The sequence below is a fragment of the Lampris incognitus genome, chromosome 1 (assembly GCF_029633865.1).
Source record: "Lampris incognitus isolate fLamInc1 chromosome 1, fLamInc1.hap2, whole genome shotgun sequence".
Lineage (NCBI taxonomy): Eukaryota > Metazoa > Chordata > Actinopteri > Lampriformes > Lampridae > Lampris > Lampris incognitus.
Genome location: NC_079211.1, coordinates 80,729,238 through 80,748,010, shown reverse-complemented (window position 1 = coordinate 80,748,010; position 18,773 = coordinate 80,729,238). Strand labels below are relative to the sequence as shown.

General features: G+C 49.3%; 1 protein-coding gene across 1 annotated transcript in view; it reads right to left on the bottom strand.

Annotated features, from left to right (window-relative positions):
- LOC130111075 (rap guanine nucleotide exchange factor 1-like) overlaps positions 1-18,773 on the bottom strand; it is a 572,235-nt gene that overhangs the window by 9,135 nt on the left and 544,327 nt on the right. The window contains exons 17-21 of the mRNA XM_056278100.1: positions 9,788-9,882; positions 8,008-8,086; positions 7,796-7,897; positions 4,387-4,484; positions 768-908 (exon numbers count right to left, since the gene is read on the bottom strand). Of these exons, the coding sequence (XP_056134075.1) occupies positions 768-908; positions 4,387-4,484; positions 7,796-7,897; positions 8,008-8,086; positions 9,788-9,882 (515 nt within the window). The remainder of the gene's footprint in view (positions 1-767; positions 909-4,386; positions 4,485-7,795; positions 7,898-8,007; positions 8,087-9,787; positions 9,883-18,773) is intronic.

The window sequence follows — 18,773 nt, the reverse complement described above, 5'->3', positions numbered from 1 at the left end:
AAAGACAATATTATAGAACATTGAAAAATGTCCTGACCATGAGGCTAAACCAGGATATGCACCAGCGTCTAAAATGCAATTTAGTTTAGCGGGTGGTTAACTTCATGAGCTGATAACTGTGATACAGTTGCCACTCAGGAATGGTTATCATACCAAAATATCATCTACAGACATGGATCCTTTCAAAAATTATAAGTAAGTTTTGCCACCTTGAGTGTACCGAAATATCGTCTGGCCCATGGACTAAATCAGAGACAAGGGACAACCTTGGCAGAGTCCAACACCCACCGAAAACTTGTTGGACTTTGTGCTGAGAATGCGGACACAGCTCTCACTTATACAAGGACCAGATAATAGTCTTCATATATTTTATAATTCCATTATATTTTTTATCCTCTTTCAATGTTGTATTCTATAAATTGGGTATATACAACATGCATTGCACATCTGTCCATCTTGGGAGGAAGATCCCTCCTCTGTTAATTTCCCTGAGGTTTCTTCTTATTTTTCTCTGTTAAAGGTTTATTTAGGGAGTTGTTCCTCATGCGATGCGAGGGTCTAAGGGCAGAATGAAGTATTGCTGCAAAGCCCACAGAGGTAAAATTTGCAATTTGTGATATTGGTCTATATAAATAAGATTGACTTGACTTGAACTGGACTTCTTCTGCTCATACTCTTCCCCTCTACACAGCTGATTTGTGTTTAAACTCAATGTGACATAGTAATACTACTAGTACTACTAATAGTAATAATAATAATGAACTAACATTTGCTGAAAGCTCCTCAGTGTGTCCAGGATGTTGAATTGCTGCCAGCACTTTGAGAAATTGACCTTTGAACCCTGTGATGTCACCATCAAGTCAGGGTTCCCCAGATGTACAAAAGTCAGGTCCTGCAGGATAAGACCCCTGAGAAGACAAGACAGGTTACACAGACATATACATTAAGTGGAACTAATGATGGGCATCATATTGCATATCATTTTATTAAATTGTTATTTGTCTTTATGTTCATAATCCCTCCCCCCCGTTAGTGACATGACATGGCCATTACTATGAAATACTAATGTTATTTGACGAAAGTGCCAACCGGGTCAGTAGTAAATATGAGTGACTAAGCTAGCTAGGCTAAATGACCGACATGTCCAGACGAGTTTTGAGGTGTCGGGTCGAGTTTGATGTTGTTCTACCATCTTTAATTACAGTGCTGCGTTCTTTACATGTAGCAATCCTATTGTTGGCTCCGTGAGCTCAGTCTTTAAAGGCAATAACAGGTGAAACTGTGTTGGAAGCCGGTGGTGTGATAATTATATTGCTGCACAGTGTGATGTGTACAGTGATGGGGGTGGTGTTTTTCACCTGTGATTTTGACAATATTTGGCAAGCTTTTATTCAAAGACTTTTATTGCTTAAGTCAATACTGAGGAGTCCGGTCCGCGGTGGTGTAGCGGTCTAAGCATCGGCTCTGTGTCGATGCAGTTGCCCACTGGGGACTGGGGTTCGCGCCCCGGTCTCGTCAGATCCGACTATGGCCGGACTCGACGAAGCAGCGATCATTGGCAACGCTGTCTTCGGGAGGGGGGCGGAGTCGGCTTGTGTTCGTCATGTGAATGCGTCTCTGTGTGTGTCGGAAAAACAGTGGTTCGGCCTGGAGTCGCCTTGTCACGAAAGTGGCGAGGCGGTCTCCTTCGAGACTGCCGGCCGGAGAGATGCAGTTGGCGAACGCATACAGTGCGAGGGTGGGTGTTTGAATTAAAATAGGGATCGATTGGCCACTAAATTGGGAGAAAAAAGGGAAAAATCAGAAATAAATTTATTAAAAAAAAAAAAATACTGAGGAGTCCGAGTCAATTTGAAGTCATTTCAGAACAAGTTGAAAGTCGACTCTCACGTCAGTACATTCACAACATGAGGGCAATTTGAAAGCAAGTCTCCAACATGAGTCCCCATCTCGAGCATGTATAGTCACAGTCAAAAGTTTGGACACACCTAATCGAATGCATGTATTTCAAAATCTTGAATTCACTGCCTACTTCTGAATTTCTTTCCAAAACAATTTCAAATGTAAAAACAAACATTTTGATATGCAGTGTAACATGCATGGATAGGTAGACACGTTGGCCCTTGGCTAACGGGTCGGACCCCTTAGTCGACTGGTTAATGTTGTCGCCCGCGGTGCAGGAGATACGGGTTCGTGTGGCGGTTCCCGGGCTGCCCCCCTAATTCTCTGCATTGGTGTCAGAAGTGGGAGGGGCCCTGCCTCGTCCTGGAGAGGATCTCAGAGGTTACCTATAGAGTGAAACTGCACAGCTGCCCTCGGATAGTCATCCTTCACCAAGATCGCCTCACACCTTACTTCAGCCAGTACAGCGACCAAGCCGGGACTGAAAGGGCGGTGGGAGGAGGTAGGGTGCCAGACCCCTCTTCCTCTGTAGACCAGGCTACCGGGGTCCAGGGAGGGGGTAAGGACACTCTTGGATCAGAGCCAACCTCCCTGGATGTCAGGAAGGAGCTACCACCAGAGGACCTTGTTTTGGGCCAGGGAGGGGGCGGGGACACTGGGTTTACAGAGCTGCCCTCCCTGGCCAGGAACGGAAACAGCGGTGACGTCAAGGGCGGGGGCTGGGACCCAGTGGATACAGAGCCAGCCCCATCACCCATCAGCAGCCCGCCGCAAGGAGCAGCCCGGACCCATCCACATGGGATTTGGGTTAGGCCAATGGGAAGGAGAAAAGGACTTGTACCAATTGGCTAGACAGAGGGACCGAGCTGGGAAGGATGTGCAGCAAGTGAGGGCGATCAAGGATAGAGATGGAAATGTGCTGACAAGCGAGGAGAGTGTGCTGAGAAGGTGGAAGGAGTACTTTGAGGGGCTGATGAATGAAGAAGATGAGAGAGAGAGAAGGTTGGATGATGTGGGGATAGTGAATCAGGAAGTTCAGCGGATTAGCAAGGAGGAAGTGAGGGCAGCTATGAAGAGGAGGAAGAATGGAAAGGCAGTTGGTCCTGATGACATACCTGTGGAGGCATGGAGGTGTTTAGGAGAGATGGCAGTGGGGTTTTTAACTAGATTGTTTAACACAATCTTGGAAAGTGAGAGGATGCCTGAGGAGTGGAGAAGAAGCATACTGGTACCGATTTTCAAGAACAAGAGCGATGTGCAGAACTGTAGCAACTACAGAGGTATAAAGTTGATCAGCCACAGCATGAAGATATGGGAAAGAGTAATAGAAGCTAGGTTAAGAGGAGAGGTGATGATCAGCGAGCAGCAGTATGGTTTCATGCCAGGAAAGAGCACCACAAATGTGATGTTTGCTTTGAGAATGTTGATGGAGAAGTATAGAGGAGGCCAGAAGGAGTTGCATTGTGTCTTTGTGGATTTAGAGAAAGCATACGACAGGGTGCCGAGAGAGGAGGTGTGGTATTGTATGAGGAAGTCGGGAGTTGCAGAGAAGTATGTAGGAGTGGTGCAGGATATGTATGAGGGCAGTGTGACAGTGGTGAGGTGTGTGGTTGGAATGACAGATGGGTTCAAGGTGGAGGTGGGATTACATCAAGGATCGGCTCTGAGCCCTTTCTTGTTTGCAATGGTGATGGACAGGTTGACGGACAAGATCAGGCAGGAGTCTCCATGGACGATGATTTTCACGGATGACATTGTGATCTGTAGCGAGAGTAGGGTGCAGGTGGAGGAGAGTCTGGAGAGGTGGAGGTATGCACTGGAGAGAAGAGGAATGAAAGTCAGTAGGAGCAAGACGGAATACATAAGTGTGAATGAGAGAGAGGACAGTGGAATGGTGAGGATGCAAGGAGTGGAGGTGATGAAGGCATTTGAGTTTAAATACTTGGAGTCAGCTGTCCAAAGGAATGGGGAGTGCAGGAGAGAGGTGAAGAAGAGAGTGCAGGCAGGGTGGAGTGGGTGGAGAAGAGTGTCAGGAGGGATTTGTGACAGAAGGGTACCAGCAAGAGTTAAAGGGAAGATTTACAAGATGGTAGTGAGACCAGGAACAAGTATATTAGAGGGACAGCTCAGGTTGGACAGTTTGGAGACAAAGCAAGAGAGGCAAGATTGAGATGGTTTGGACATGTGTGGAGGAGAGATGCTGGGTATATTGGGAGAAGGATGCTGAATATGGAGCTGCCAGGGAAGAGGAGAAGAGGAAGGCCAAAGAGGAGGCTTATGATGTGGTGAGGGAGGACATGCAGGTGGCGGGTGTGACAGAGGAAGATGCAGAAGACAGGAAGAGATGGAAATGGATGGTCTGCTCTGGAGACCCCTAACTCTGGAGACCCCTAACTCTGGAGACCCCTAGCGGGAGCAGCTGAAAGTGGTTGTAGTATTATTAGTAGTAGTAGGAGGGTGTATAGTAATGACAGTTAATCTTACAGGTAGGGTATGCAGGGTGGATCCACATCAGCCAGAGCTGCTCTGTAGGTTCTAAACGATGATGAGCTGTCAATCAAAGAACTGTACTCCTCCAAGGCCTGTGCACGCGCACACACACACACACACACACACACACACACACACACACACACACACACACACACACACACACACACACACACACACACACACAAGTAAGTGCAGGTTGATTTGAGTGAAATACCAGCAAACTATTTAATTAAATCAAGTTCAACAGTTTGAATTAAATTCAGAATCAACTAGAGGGGTGCCCTCAGTAGAGTGCAGATCTTTGCCAGGTGTACGTATCTCCCTTTCTGCGGTGTTCAGACTTGGTGACAAACCACCCCTTTTTTCTCCTACCAGGAGAAGGGAAGTACACGCACACACAGACGGAAAAACCAGCGTTTTTCCTGCCATTGTAAGACTTTTGCAACAACAACAACAACAACAACCACAACAAGGGAAATATGGATAAAAAAAGTTAATATGCAGCACTCAAGTAAAAAAATCTAGCTAAGAAAACGTTTTGCCTGTCAGTCTGTGGATGTGCAGCCTCCTAGCACCCTCACACGAAAGCGACCAAGTCTGACATGAGCAGACAGAGATCAGGCCATCATATGCCCTCGTTAAAAGAGGTCACATGTGTTGAACCGTCGTGGTTTTAATGATATCAAATGAATGAAGGTGAATGGCTGCTCTGCTGAGTGGCTTTCATTCATAAAACACCGGTAGGAAAACAGCTCAGCCACGGGAGCTGCTGTACTGCAGCTACTGAGATGATTTCCCGCTGTGACTGTGATTCCTCCTCCTCTTGACATGATATTCTTATAGCAGAGTTTTACCATTGGAGACTATGGCACTTCCGTGCCTAATCCCACTCATGATATCAGTTAAACAAACATGGCGGTGAGGTGAACAAGGTGAATTATTTTTGGTTCATCCAGTGTTCTTCCAGTGGACTGGAGGGTGTGCAACAATTATCGGAGCATCACACTGGGCAGCCTCCCTGGGAAAGTCTACTCTAGGGTGCTGGAAAGGAGGCTCAGACTGATTGTGGAACCCCGGATCCAGGAGGAACAATGCGCATTCCGTCCTGGACGTGGAACAACGGACCAACTCTTTACCCTTGTGGAAGTGCTGAGGGGGGCATGGGAGTTTAACCAGCCAGTCTACATGTGTTTGGGGACTTGGAGAAGGCTTACGACCGTCTACCCTGGGGCACTCTATGGGGGGGGGGTACTGCAGAAGTATGGGGTACCGGAGCAGTTGCTACAAGCCATCCGGTCCTTGTATAACCAAAATGAGAGAGGTGTCCACATTCTCGGCACAAAGTCAAACACGTTCTCGGTGGGTGTCGGACTCCACCAAGGTTGTCCCTTGTCTCCGATTCTGTTTGTGATCTTCGTGGACAAGATCTCAAGGCGCAGCCAAGGTGAGGAGTGTGTCCGTTTTGGGAACCTCAGAATTGCATCTCTGCTCTCTGCTCTTTGCAGATGATGTGGTTTTGTTGGCTTCATCAGAACGTGACCTCCAGTGCGCACTGGTATGGTTTGCAGCCGAGTGTGAAATGGCCGGGATGAGAGTCAGCACCTCCAAGTCTGAGACCATGGTTCTCTACCGGAAAATGGTGGATTGCTCCCTCCGGGTTGGGGATGAGTTGTTGCCTCAAGTGAAGGAGTTCAAGTATCTTGGGGTCTTGTTCACGAGTGAAGGTAGGATGGAGCGGGAGATTGACAGGTGGATTGGTGCAGCATCAGCAGTAATGCAGATGTTGCACTGGACCGTTGTGGTGAAGAAGGAGCTGAGCTTGGAAGGCAAAGCTCTCAATTTACCAGCCAATCTTCGTTCCAACCCTCACCTATGGTCATGAGCTTTGGGTAGTGACCGAAAGGGTGAGATGGGGCGCATACAAGCGGCTGAAATGTGTTTCCTCCGTAGGGTGTCTGGGCTCAGCCTTAGAGATAGGGTGAGGAGCTCGGACATCCAGAGGGAGCTTGGAGTAGAGCCACTGCTCCTTTGCATCTAAAGGAGCCAGTTAAGATGGTTCGGGCATCTGATTAGGATGCCTCCTGGGCGCCTTCCTTTGGAGGTTTACCGGGCACATCCAACTGGGGGGAGACCCCGGGGTAGACCCAGAACTCACTGGAGGGACTACATGTCCAATCTGGCCTGGGAATGCCTTGCGATCCCCCAGGAGGAGCTCGGAGATGGCAACCCAACCCCAGAGTAGTGGCTGATGATGAGATGAGATGAGATGAGATTAGATGAGATGAGATGAGGTCATCCAGTGTTCCTCCAGTTCTCCTGTGCTTAGATCAGCAGTGATTGATTTGCTGGCTTGTAAAATATGATCGAAATCTCATTTACTTGAGTTGAAGTGCATTTTGCAAATGCCAGATAGTGAGCAGCCCTTCCTCTCTCACTGTGTACAGCCCGTACATTGCACAGAGGAACAGAAGCCTACTGTCCACTAGCTTGTAATGTAGGTTAAGATAAAAATCATGGCTAAACAAAACAGTTTGCTGATGAGGAGGAGGAGGAAGAGAATTCGGCTCAAGTTCAGGCATCATTCTCATCTCACCACCCAAACCAAGCCCAGTCATCTCCTGCTGTCATCATCATCATCATCTCACCCCAGACACCTACTGCTGTGCCAGTTTCTCCTCAACAAGTGTGAAGTAGTAACAGCATGTATGTAATTTCAGTGTTCAACACAAAGCCCCTTCATCTCCTGCTGTCATCATCAAAAGTAAGCTCATCTAAACTTGCAGACTGTAGCAGCCTCTTGCCTACTTCAGTATGATTGTTTACTGGGTGTCGTTTTTGTTGGGTGTACAACTGGATTTTATGTTGCTGTTGCCGCGTCTGCCATCTGTGTGTGTGTGTGTGTGTGTGTGTGTGTGTGTGTGTGTGTGTGTGTGTGTGTGTGTGGCCGCAGTGCTAGGCTAAGTGATGCTGTCAATGTTCATGTTAGTGTGTGTCACATGACCACTGCTGATGTATCAGGCTTGTGTGACTAAACTGTGGTGCCTTCAGGCAGCATAGTTGTAACGGCTGTTTTGGTTAACATATGCATTTCAGAACCTGTTTAGTATGAGTGGTCTTGGACGGGCTAGGCCCAGCTGGTTTCCTCTGTGCCCACCCACACTGTGTGGTTTCTGAAGAGAGCGAGTGGTGGTAGCCACAACAAATGGTTTTTGAAGGTGTTTAATCACCGTAACCACGAGAGGCTCTTCATACAGTCATGACTGTTCACGCAAATATTTAGGCTGATAGGTCCAGTAGTTTGCCATATTATCTGTGGACACACACAGACACACACACACACACACACACAGACACACACACACACACACACACACACACACAGACACACATGCAAGCACACCTCTGCAGTGTGTCTCTGCCAGTCCAGTCTTCTGAGGGGGGCGGAGTCCAGAGCCGACAGGATGGACAGGTAGGAGTTAAAATTATTCAGCTTCCTCAGGTGCTGTAGGAACACACACACACATGGAAGGTGTTAGGACACATGGGGTACGGAGTGTTGGACATGTCAGGGTACGGCATAGTGGAGGCTGTGAAGTCACTTCCTGTTCTGACCTTCATAACTTTGAGGAACTTGAGGAACAGTTTCTCTCTGTCTTGAGCCTTCTGCTGTAACATGATGACAGATCGTACCCTTAAAAGACACACACACACACACACACACACACACACACACACACACACACACACACACACACACACACACACACACACACACACACACACACACACACACACAGGTTTAAAGACTACAGCCTTGTTAAACAGTTTAAATTATACGTTATATCTAGATTGTTACCACTAGTTTGTGTGTAACTAGTTTAATCTAATATAAATTACAGTAAAGTATTGCATAATATTAGCGGAAGTAGCTACATCACTTTAGTGTAGGTTAAGGTAACTAAGTAGGTGTTAGGGCAGTGATGGTTAAAGCTGTAGTGTAGGGTAAGGTAACTAAGTAGGTGTTAGGGCAGTGATGGTTAAAGCTGTAGTGTAAGTTAAGGTAACTAACTAGGTGTTAGGGCAGTGATGGTTAAAGCTGTAGTGTAGGGTAAGGTAACTAAGTAGGTGTTAGGGCAGTGATGGTTAAAGCTGCAATGTAGGTTAAGGTAACTAAGTAGGTGTTAGGGCAGTGACGGTTAAAGCTGTAGTGTAGGGTAAGGTAACTAAGTAGGTGTTAGGGCAGTGACGGTTATAACTGTAGTGTAGGTTAAGGTAACTAAGTAGGTGTTAGGGCAGTGATGGTTAAAGCTGTAGTGTAGGTTAAGGTAACTAAGTAGGTGTTAGGGCAGTGATGGTTAAAGCTGTAGTGTAGGGTAAGGTAACTAAGTAGGTGTTAGGGCAGTGATGGTTAAAGCTGCAATGTAGGTTAAGGTAACTAAGTAGGTGTTAGGGCAGTGACGGTTATAACTGTAGTGTAGGTTAAGGTAACTAAGTAGGTGTTAGGGCAGTGATGGTTAAAGCTGTAGTGTAAGTTAAGGTAACTAACTAGGTGTTAGGGCAGTGATGGTTAAAGCTGTAGTGTAGGGTAAGGTAACTAAGTAGGTGTTAGGGCAGTGATGGTTAAAGCTGCAATGTAGGTTAAGGTAACTAAGTAGGTGTTAGGGCAGTGACGGTTAAAGCTGTAGTGTAGGGTAAGGTAACTAAGTAGGTGTTAGGGCAGTGACGGTTATAACTGTAGTGTAGGTTAAGGTAACTAAGTAGGTGTTAGGGCAGTGATGGTTAAAGCTGTAGTGTAGGTTAAGGTAACTAAGTAGGTGTTAGGGTAGTGATGGTTAAAGCTGTAGTGTAGGTTAAGGTAACTAAGTAGGTGTTAGGCAGTGATGGTTAAAGCTGTAGTGTAGGGTAAGGTAACTAAGTAGGTGTTAGGGTAGTGATGGTTAAAGCTGTAGTGTAGGTTAAGGTAACTAAGTAGGTGTTAGGGTAGTGATGGGTAAAGCTGTAGTGTAGGTTAAGGTAACTAAGTAGGTGTTAGGGCAGTGATGGTTAAAGTTGTAGTGTAGGTTAAGGTAACTAAGTAGGTGTTAGGGCAGTGATGGTTAAAGCTGTAGTGTAGGTTAAGGTAACTAAGTAGGTGTTAGGGCAGTGATGGGTAAAGCTGTAGTGTAGGTTAAGGTAACTAAGTAGGTGTTAGGGCAGTGATGGTTAAAGCTGTAGTGTAGGTTAAGGTAACTAAGTAGGTGTTAGGACAGTGATGGTTAAAGCTGTAGTGTAGGTTAAGGTAACTAAGTAGGTGTTAGGGTAGTGATGGGTAAAGCTGTAGTGTAGGTTAAGGTAACTAAGTAGGTGTTAGGGCAGTGATGGGTAAAGCTTTACTTCATGTTGGTATTTTTACCAGAAGGAGACATTGTTGAAGTGCTGAGTAAACTCTGTCAGGTTGGGACTCTTTTCCTCATTTTGTTCTTTAGACCACAGCAGGACCTCTGGCAGCTAGACAGGTCAGACAAACAAACAAGTTAGAGAAAGACAGGTTAGAGGCAGACAAACAAACAAGTTAGAAACAGACAGGTTATAGACAGGTTAGAGACAGATAGGTCAGAGACAGGTTAGGGACAGACAGGTTAAACCGGGATCAGACTTCACAATATTTTTGTCTTTCACGATGGTCAACATGGCAGATTAGTTAATCATAGTGCCATAGATCCTTGCTGCGGTTTGGCCGAGAGACTGGCAACAAGTATGACCCCGCCCACTACACGTATGACCCTGCCCACTAAAAGTATGGCCCCGATCACTACAAGTGTGACCCCGTCCACCACAAGTATGATCCCACGCGCTACAAGTATGACCCCGGCCACTACAAGTATGATCCCACACGCTACAAGTATGACCCCGGCCACTACAAGTATGACCCCACCCACTACAAAATGTGACCCCAATCACTACAAGTATGACCCCATCCACTACAAAGTGTGACCCCAATCACTACAAGTATGACCCCAACCACTACAAGTATGACCCCCCCAACCACTACAAGTAGGACCCCGACCTTTCATGATCCTGTGTGAGTTCATCGTTCATCAGGGAAGAGGGTCAGTAAAATGTCCATCATGGCTACAGAAGGGCTATGAGTGATGCTGGCTGTCCTGTGTTCCGAAAAGAAAAACAAAAAGAAAGAAAAAAATGGTTGTGGACACTGTTGTGGCTAGTGCTGCTGGGGAATGATAACCTAGCGTAGATTAACCAGCTGCTCACAAGGTTGCTGAAGTGTCTCCACTATTTCTCGCCAACATTTATCCTTTTTGACTGTCATAGTCCTGCCTTGAGGAACCATGAGGCCTTTCCTTGGTTCTGTTGTTCCACCTGACAGCAGCAACAACAGCATGGCGTTCTCTTTGCCAGTCTCCATGTGTGCACGAGAGGACACTCTGTCATCCTACTGGTCATCGTCAAGAAAACACGCTGTAGGAGATCTCAGTCACGGCAGGAAAATACAAACAATCCTGACATGCCAGACTTTTGGTCGGGGTGTCCCAGGTACCACATCACTGTTCTATCATTATGCCACACTTCACGGGGTAAAGACCCCCGTTTGTTGTTCCCAATGTTCATAATAAGGCCTGACGCTGGAAATTGGTCTGCAACAACAAAATCGTGCCAAAATCGGGCTGAAGTGGTGTAGTCTGAGCCAGGCATTAGAGACGGAGGTCGGTGAGGAAAGTGGTGTAGTCTGATCCCGGCATTAGAGACAAAGAGGTCGGACAGGGAAGTGGTGTAGTCTGATCCCGGCATTAGAGACAGAGAGGTCGGACAGGGAAGAGGTGTAGTTTGATCCCGGCATTAGAGACAGAGAGGTCGGACAGGGAAGTGGTGTAGTCTGATCCCGGCATTACAGACAGAGAGGTCGGACAGGGAAGTGGTGTAGTCTGATCCCGGCATTACAAACAGAGGTCAGTGAGGGAAGTGGTGTAGTCTGATCCCGGCATTAGAGACAGAGAGGTCAGACAGGGAAGTGGTGTAGTCTGATCCAGGCATTAGCGACAGAGAGGTCGGACAGGGAAGTGGTGTAGTCTGATCCCGGCATTAGCGACAGAGAGGTCGGACAGGGAAGTGGTGTAGTCTGATCCCGGCATTAGCGACAGAGGTCAGTCAGGGAAGTGGTGTCGTCTGATCCCGGCATTAGAGACAGAGAGGTCGGACAGGGAAGAGGTGTAGTCTGATCCAGGCATTAGAGACAGAGGTCGGACAGGGAAGTGGTGTAGTCTGATCCCGGCATTACAGACAGAGAAGTCGGACAGGGAAGTGGTGTAGTCTGATCCCGGCATTACTGACAGAGGTCAGTGAGGGCAGTGGTGTAGTCTGATCATGGCCTTAGAGACAGAGAGGTCAGACAGGGAAGTGGTGTAGTCTGATCCCGGGATTAGAGACAGAGGTCAGTGAGGGAAGTGGTGTAGTCTGATCATGGCATTAGAGACAGAGAGGTCAGTCAGGGAATTGGTGTCGTCTGATCCCAGGATTAGAGACAGAGAGGTCGGTCAGGGAAGTGGTGTAGTCTGATCCCGGCATTAGAGACAGCGAGGTCGGACAGGGAAGTGGTGTAGTCTGATCCCGGCATTACAGACAGAGGTCAGTGAGGGCAGTGGTGTAGTCTGATCATGGCCTTAGAGACAGAGAGGTCAGACAGGGAAGTGGTGTAGTCTGATCCCGGGATTAGAGACAGAGGTCAGTGAGGGAAGTGGTGTAGTCTGATCATGGCATTAGAGACAGAGAGGTCAGTCAGGGAATTGGTGTCGTCTGATCCCAGGATTAGAGACAGAGAGGTCGGACAGGGAAGTTGTGTAGTCTGATCCCGGCATTACAGACAGGGAGGTTGGACAGGGAAGTGGTGTAGTCTGATCCCGAGATTAGAGACAGAGAACTCGGACAGGGAAGTGGTGTAGTCTGATCCCGGCATTACAGACAGAGGTCAATGAGGGAAGTGGTGTAGTCTGATCATGGCATTAGAGACAGAGGTCGGTCAGGAAAGTGGTGTAGTCTGATCCCAGCGTTAGAGACAGAGAGGTCAGACAGGGAAGTGGTGTAGTCTGATCCCGGGATTAGAGACAGAGAGGTCAGACAGGGACGTGGTGTAGTCTGATCACGGCATTAGCGACAAAGAGGTCGGACAGGGAAGTAGTGTAGTCTGATCCCGGCATTAGCAACAGAGGTCAGTCAGGGAAGTGGTGTCGTCTGATCCCGGGATTAGAGACAGAGAAGTCGGACAGGGAAGTGATGTAGTCTGATCCCGGCATTAGAGACAGCGAGGTCGGACAGGGAAGTTGTGTAGTCTGATCCCGGCATTACAGACAGGGAGGTTGGACAGGGAAGTGGTGTAGTCTGATCCCGAGATTAGAGACAGAGAACTCGGACAGGGAAGTGGTGTAGTCTGATCCCGACATTACAGACAGAGGTCAATGAGGGAAGTGGTGTAGTCTGATCATGGCATTAGAGACAGAGGTCGGTCAGGAAAGTGGTGTAGTCTGATCCCAGCGTTAGAGACAGAGAGGTCAGACAGGGAAGTGGTGTAGTCTGATCCCGGGATTAGAGACAGAGAGGTCAGACAGGGACGTGGTGTAGTCTGATCACGACATTAGCGACAGAGAGGTCGGACAGGGAAGTAGTGTAGTCTGATCCCGGCATTAGCAACAGAGGTCAGTCAGGGAAGTGATGTAGTCTCATACCGGCATTACAGACAGGGAGGTTGGACAGGGAAGTGGTGTAGTCTGATCCCGGCATTAGCGACAGAGAGGTCGGACAGGGAAGTAGTGTAGTCTGATCCCGGCATTAGCGACAGAGGTCAGTCAGGGAATTGGTGTCGTCTCATCCCGGCATTACAGACAGAGAGGTCGGACAGGGAAGTGGTGTAGTCTGATCCTGGGATTAGAGACAAAGGTCAGTGAGGGAAGTGGTGTAGTCTGATCATGGCATTAGAGACAGAGAGGTCAGTCAGGGAAGTGGTGTCGTCTGATCCCGGGATTAGAGACAGAGGTCAGTGAGGGAAGTGGTGTAGTCTGATCATGGCATTAGAGACAGAGGTCGGTCAGGAAAGTGGTGTAGTCTGATCCCAGCGATAGAGACAGAGAGGTCAGACAGGGAAGTGGTGTAGTCTGATCCCGGGATTAGAGACAGAGAGGTCAGACAGGGACGTGGTGTAGTCTGATCACGGCATTAGCGACAGAGAGGTCGGACAGGGAAGTAGTGTAGTCTGATCCCGGCATTAGCAACAGAGGTCAGTCAGGGAAGTGGTGTCGTCTGATCCCGGGATTAGAGACAGATAGGTCAGTCAGGGAAGTGGTGTAGTCTGATCCCGGCATTAGAGACAGAGAGGTCGGACAGGGATGTGGTGTAATCTGATCCCGGCATTACAGACAGGGAGGTTGGACAGGGAAGTGATGTAGTCTGATCCCGGCGTTACAGACAGAGAGGTCGGACAGGGAAGTGGTGTAGTCTGATCCCGGCATTACAGACAGAGGTCAGTGAGGGAAGCGGTGTAGTCTGATCCCGGCATTAGAGACAGAGAGGTCAGACAGGGAAGTGCTGTAGTCTGATCCCGGAATTAGCGACAGAGAGGTCGGACAGGAAAGTGGTGTAGTCTGATCCCGGCATTAGAGACAGAGAGGTCGGGCAGGGAAGTGGTGTAGTTTGATCCCAGCATTAGAGACAGAGAGGTCGGACAGGGAAGTGGTGTAGTCTGATCCGGCATTACAGACAGAGAGGTGGGACAGGGAAGTGATGTAGTCTGATCCCGGGATTACAGACAGAGAGGTCAAACAGGGAACTGGTGTAGTCTGATCCCGGCATTACAGACAGGGAGGTTGGACAGGGAAGTGCTGTAGTCTGATCCCGGCATTAGAGACAGAGAGGTCAGTCAGGGAATTGGTGTCGTCTGATCCCAGGATTAGAGACAGAGAGGTCGGTCAGGGAAGTGGTGTAGTCTGATCCCGGCATTACAGACAGAGAGGTCGGACAGGGAAGTGGTGTAGTCTGATCCCGGCATTACAGACAGAGGTCAGTGAGGGCAGTGGTGTAGTCTGATCATGGCCTTAGAGACAGAGAGGTCAGACAGGGAAGTGGTGTAGTCTGATCCCGGGATTAGAGACAGAGGATATTGAGGGAAGTGGTGTAGTCTGATCATGGCATTAGAGACAGAGAGGTCAGTCAGGGAATTGGTGTCGTCTGATCCCAGGATTAGAGACAGAGAGGTCGGACAGGGAAGTTGTGTAGTCTGATCCCGGCATTACAGACAGGGAGGTTGGACAGGGAAGTGGTGTAGTCTGATCCCGAGATTAGAGACAAAGAACTCGGACAGGGAAGTGGTGTAGTCTGATCCCGGCATTACAGACAGAGGTCAATGAGGGAAGTGGTGTAGTCTGATCATGGCATTAGAGACAGAGGTCGGTCAGAAAAGTGGTGTAGTCTGATCCCAGCGTTAGAGACAGAGAGGTCAGACAGGGAAGTGGTGTAGTCTGATCCCGGGATTAGAGACAGAGAGGTCAGACAGGGACGTGGTGTAGTCTGATCACGGCATTAGCGACAGAGAGGTCGGACAGGGAAGTAGTGTAGTCTGATCCCGGCATTAGCAACAGAGGTCAGTCAGGGAAGTGATGTAGTCTCATACCGGCATTACAGACAGGGAGGTTGGACAGGGAAGTGGTGTAGTCTGATCCCGGCATTAGCGACGGAGAGGTCGGACAGGGAAGTAGTGTAGTCTGATCCCGGCATTAGCGACAGAGGTCAGTCAGGGAATTGGTGTCGTCTGATCCCGGCATTACAGACAGGGATGTTGGACAGGGAAGTGGTGTAGTCTGATCCCGGCATTACAGACAGAGAGGTCGGACAGGGAAGTGGTGTAGTCTGATTCCGGCATTACAGACAGAGGTCAGTGAGGGAAGTGGTGTAGTCTGATCATGGCTTTAGAGACAGAGAGGTCAGACAGGGAAGTGGTGTAGTCTGATCCCGGGATTAGAGACAAAGGTCAGTGAGGGAAGTGGTGTAGTCTGATCATGGCATTAGAGACAGAGAGATCAGACAGGGAAGTGGTGTCGTCTGATCCCGGGATTAGAGACAGAGAAGTCGGACAGGGAAGTGGTGTAGTCTGATCCCGGCATTAGAGACAGAGAGGTTAGTCAGGGAAGTGGTGTAGTCTGATCCCGGCATTAGAGACAGAGAGGTCGGACAGGAATGTGGTGTAATCTGATCCCGGCATTACAGACAGGGAGGTTGGACAGGGAAGTGGTGTAGTCTGATCCCGGCGTTACAGACAGAGAGGTCGGACAGGGAAGTGGTGTAGTCTGATCCCGGCATTACAGACAGAGGTCAGTGAGGGAAGCGGTGTAGTCTGATCCCGGCATTAGAGACAGAGAGGTCAGACAGGGAAGTGCTGTAGTCTGATCCCGGCATTACAGACAGAGGTCAATGAGGGAAGTGGTGTAGTCTGATCATGGCATTAGAGACAGAGGTCGGTCAGGAAAGTGGTGTAGTCTGATCCCAGCGTTAGAGACAGAGAGGTCAGACAGGGAAGTGGTGTAGTCTGATCCCGGGATTAGAGACAGAGAGGTCAGACAGGGACGTGGTGTAGTCTGATCACGGCATTAGCGACAGAGAGGTCGGACAGGGAAGTAGTGTAGTCTGATCCCGGCATTAGCAACAGAGGTCAGTCAGGGAAGTGATGTAGTCTCATACCGGCATTACAGACAGGGAGGTTGGACAGGGAAGTGGTGTAGTCTGATCCCGGCATTACAGACAGAGAGGTCGGACAGGGAAGTGGTGTAGTCTGATCCCGGGATTAGAGACAAAGGTCAGTGAGGGAAGTGGTGTAGTCTGATCATGGCATTAGAGACAGAGAGGTCAGACAGGGAAGTGGTGTCGTCTGATCCCGGGATTAGAGACAGAGAAGTCGGACAGGGAAGTGGTGTAGTCTGATCCCGGCATTAGAGACAGAGAGGTTAGTCAGGGAAGTGGTGTAGTCTGATCCCGGCATTAGAGACAGAGAGGTCGGACAGGGATGTGGTGTAATCTGATCCCGGCATTACAGACAGGGAGGTTGGACAGGGAAGTGGTGTAGTCTGATCCCGGCGTTACAGACAGAGAGGTCGGACAGGGAAGTGGTGTAGTCTGATCCCGGCATTACAGACAGAGGTCAGTGAGGGAAGCGGTGTAGTCTGATCCCGGCATTAGAGACAGAGAGGTCAGACAGGGAAGTGCTGTAGTCTGATCCCGGAATTAGCGACAGAGAGGTCGGACAGGAAAGTGGTGTAGTCTGATCCCGGCATTAGAGACAGAGAGGTCGGGCAGGGAAGTGGTGTAGTTTGATCCCAGCATTAGAGACAGAGAGGTCGGACAGGGAAGTGGTGTAGTCTGATCCGGCATTACAGACAGAGAGGTGGGACAGGGAAGTGATGTAGTCTGATCCCGGCATTACAGACAGAGAGGTCAAACAGGGAACTGGTGTAGTCTGATCCCGGCATTACAGACAGGGAGGTTGGACAGGAAAGTGCTGTAGTCTGATCCCGGCATTACAGACAGAGAGGTCGGACAGGGAAGTGGTGTAGTCTGATCCCGGCATTAGAGACAGAGAGGTCAGACAGGGAAGTGGTGTAGTCTGATCCCGGCATTAGCGACAGAGCGGTCGGACAGGGAAGTAGTGTAGTCTGATCCCGGCATTAGCAACAGAGGTCAGTCAGGGAAGTGATGTAGTCTCATACCGGCATTACAGACAGGGAGGTTGGACAGGGAAGTGGTGTAGTCTGATCCTGGCATTAGCGACAGAGAGGTCGGACAGGGAAGTAGTGTAGTCTGATCCCGGCATTAGCGACAGAGGTCAGTCAGGGAATTGGTGTCGTCTGATCCCGGCATTACAGACAGGGAGGTTGGACAGGGAAGTGGTGTAGTCTGATCCCAGCATTACAGACAGAGAGGTCGGACAGGGAAGTGGTGTAGTCTGATCCCGGGATTAGAGACAAAGGTCAGTGAGGGAAGTGGTGTAGTCTGATCATGGCATTAGAGACAGAGAGGTCAGTCAGGGAAGTGGTGTCGTCTGCTCCCGGGATTAGAGACAGAGAAGTCGGACAGGGAAGTGGTGTAGTCTGATCCCGGCATTAGAGACAGAGAGGTCAGTCAGGGAAGTGGTGTAGTCTGATCCCGGCATTAGAGACAGAGAGGTCGGACAGGGATGTGGTGTAATCTGATCCCGGCATTACAGACAGGGAGGTTGGACAGGGAAGTGATGTAGTCTGATCCCGGCGTTACAGACAGAGAGGTCGGACAGGGAAGTGGTGTAGTCTGATCCCGGCATTACAGACAGAGGTCAGTGAGGGAAGCGGTGTAGTCTGATCCCGGCATTAGAGACAGAGAGGTCAGACAGGGAAGTGCTGTAGTCTGATCCCGGAATTAGCGACAGAGAGGTCGGACAGGAAAGTGGTGTAGTCTGATCCCGGCATTAGAGACAGAGAGGTCGGGCAGGGAAGTGGTGTAGTTTGATCCCAGCATTAGAGACAGAGAGGTCGGACAGGGAAGTGGTGTAGTCTGATCCGGCATTACAGACAGAGAGGTGGGACAGGGAAGTGATGTAGTCTGATCCCGGCATTACAGACAGAGAGGTCAAACAGGGAACTGGTGTAGTCTGATCCCGGCATTACAGACAGGGAGGTTGGACAGGGAAGTGCTGTAGTCTGATCCCGGCATTAGAGACAGAGAGGTCAGTCAGGGAATTGGTGTCGTCTGATCCCAGGATTAGAGACAGAGAGGTCGGTCAGGGAAGTGGTGTAGTCTGATCCCGGCATTACAGACAGAGAGGTCGGACAGGGAAGTGGTGTAGTCTGATCCCGGCATTACAGACAGAGGTCAGTGAGGGCAGTGGTATAGTCTGATCATGGCCTTAGAGACAGAGAGGTCAGACAGGGAAGTGGTGTAGTCTGATCCCGGGATTAGAGACAGATGTCAGTGAGGGAAGTGGTGCAGTCTGATCATGGCATTAGAGACAGAGAGGTCAGTCAGGGAATTGGTGTCGTCTGATCCCAGGATTAGAGACAGAGAGGTCGGACAGGGAAGTTGTGTAGTCTGATCCCGGCATTACAGACAGGGAGGTTGGACAGGGAAGTGGTGTAGTCTGATCCCGAGATTAGAGACAGAGAACTCGGACAGGGAAGTGGTGTAGTCTGATCCCGGCATTACAGACAGAGGTAGATGAGGGAAGTGGTGTAGTCTGATCATGGCATTAGAGACAGAAGTCGGTCAGAAAAGTGGTGTAGTCTGATCCCAGCGGTAGAGACAGAGAGGTCAGACAGGGAAGTGGTGTAGTCTGATCCCGGGATTAGAGACAGAGAGGTCAGACAGGGACGTGG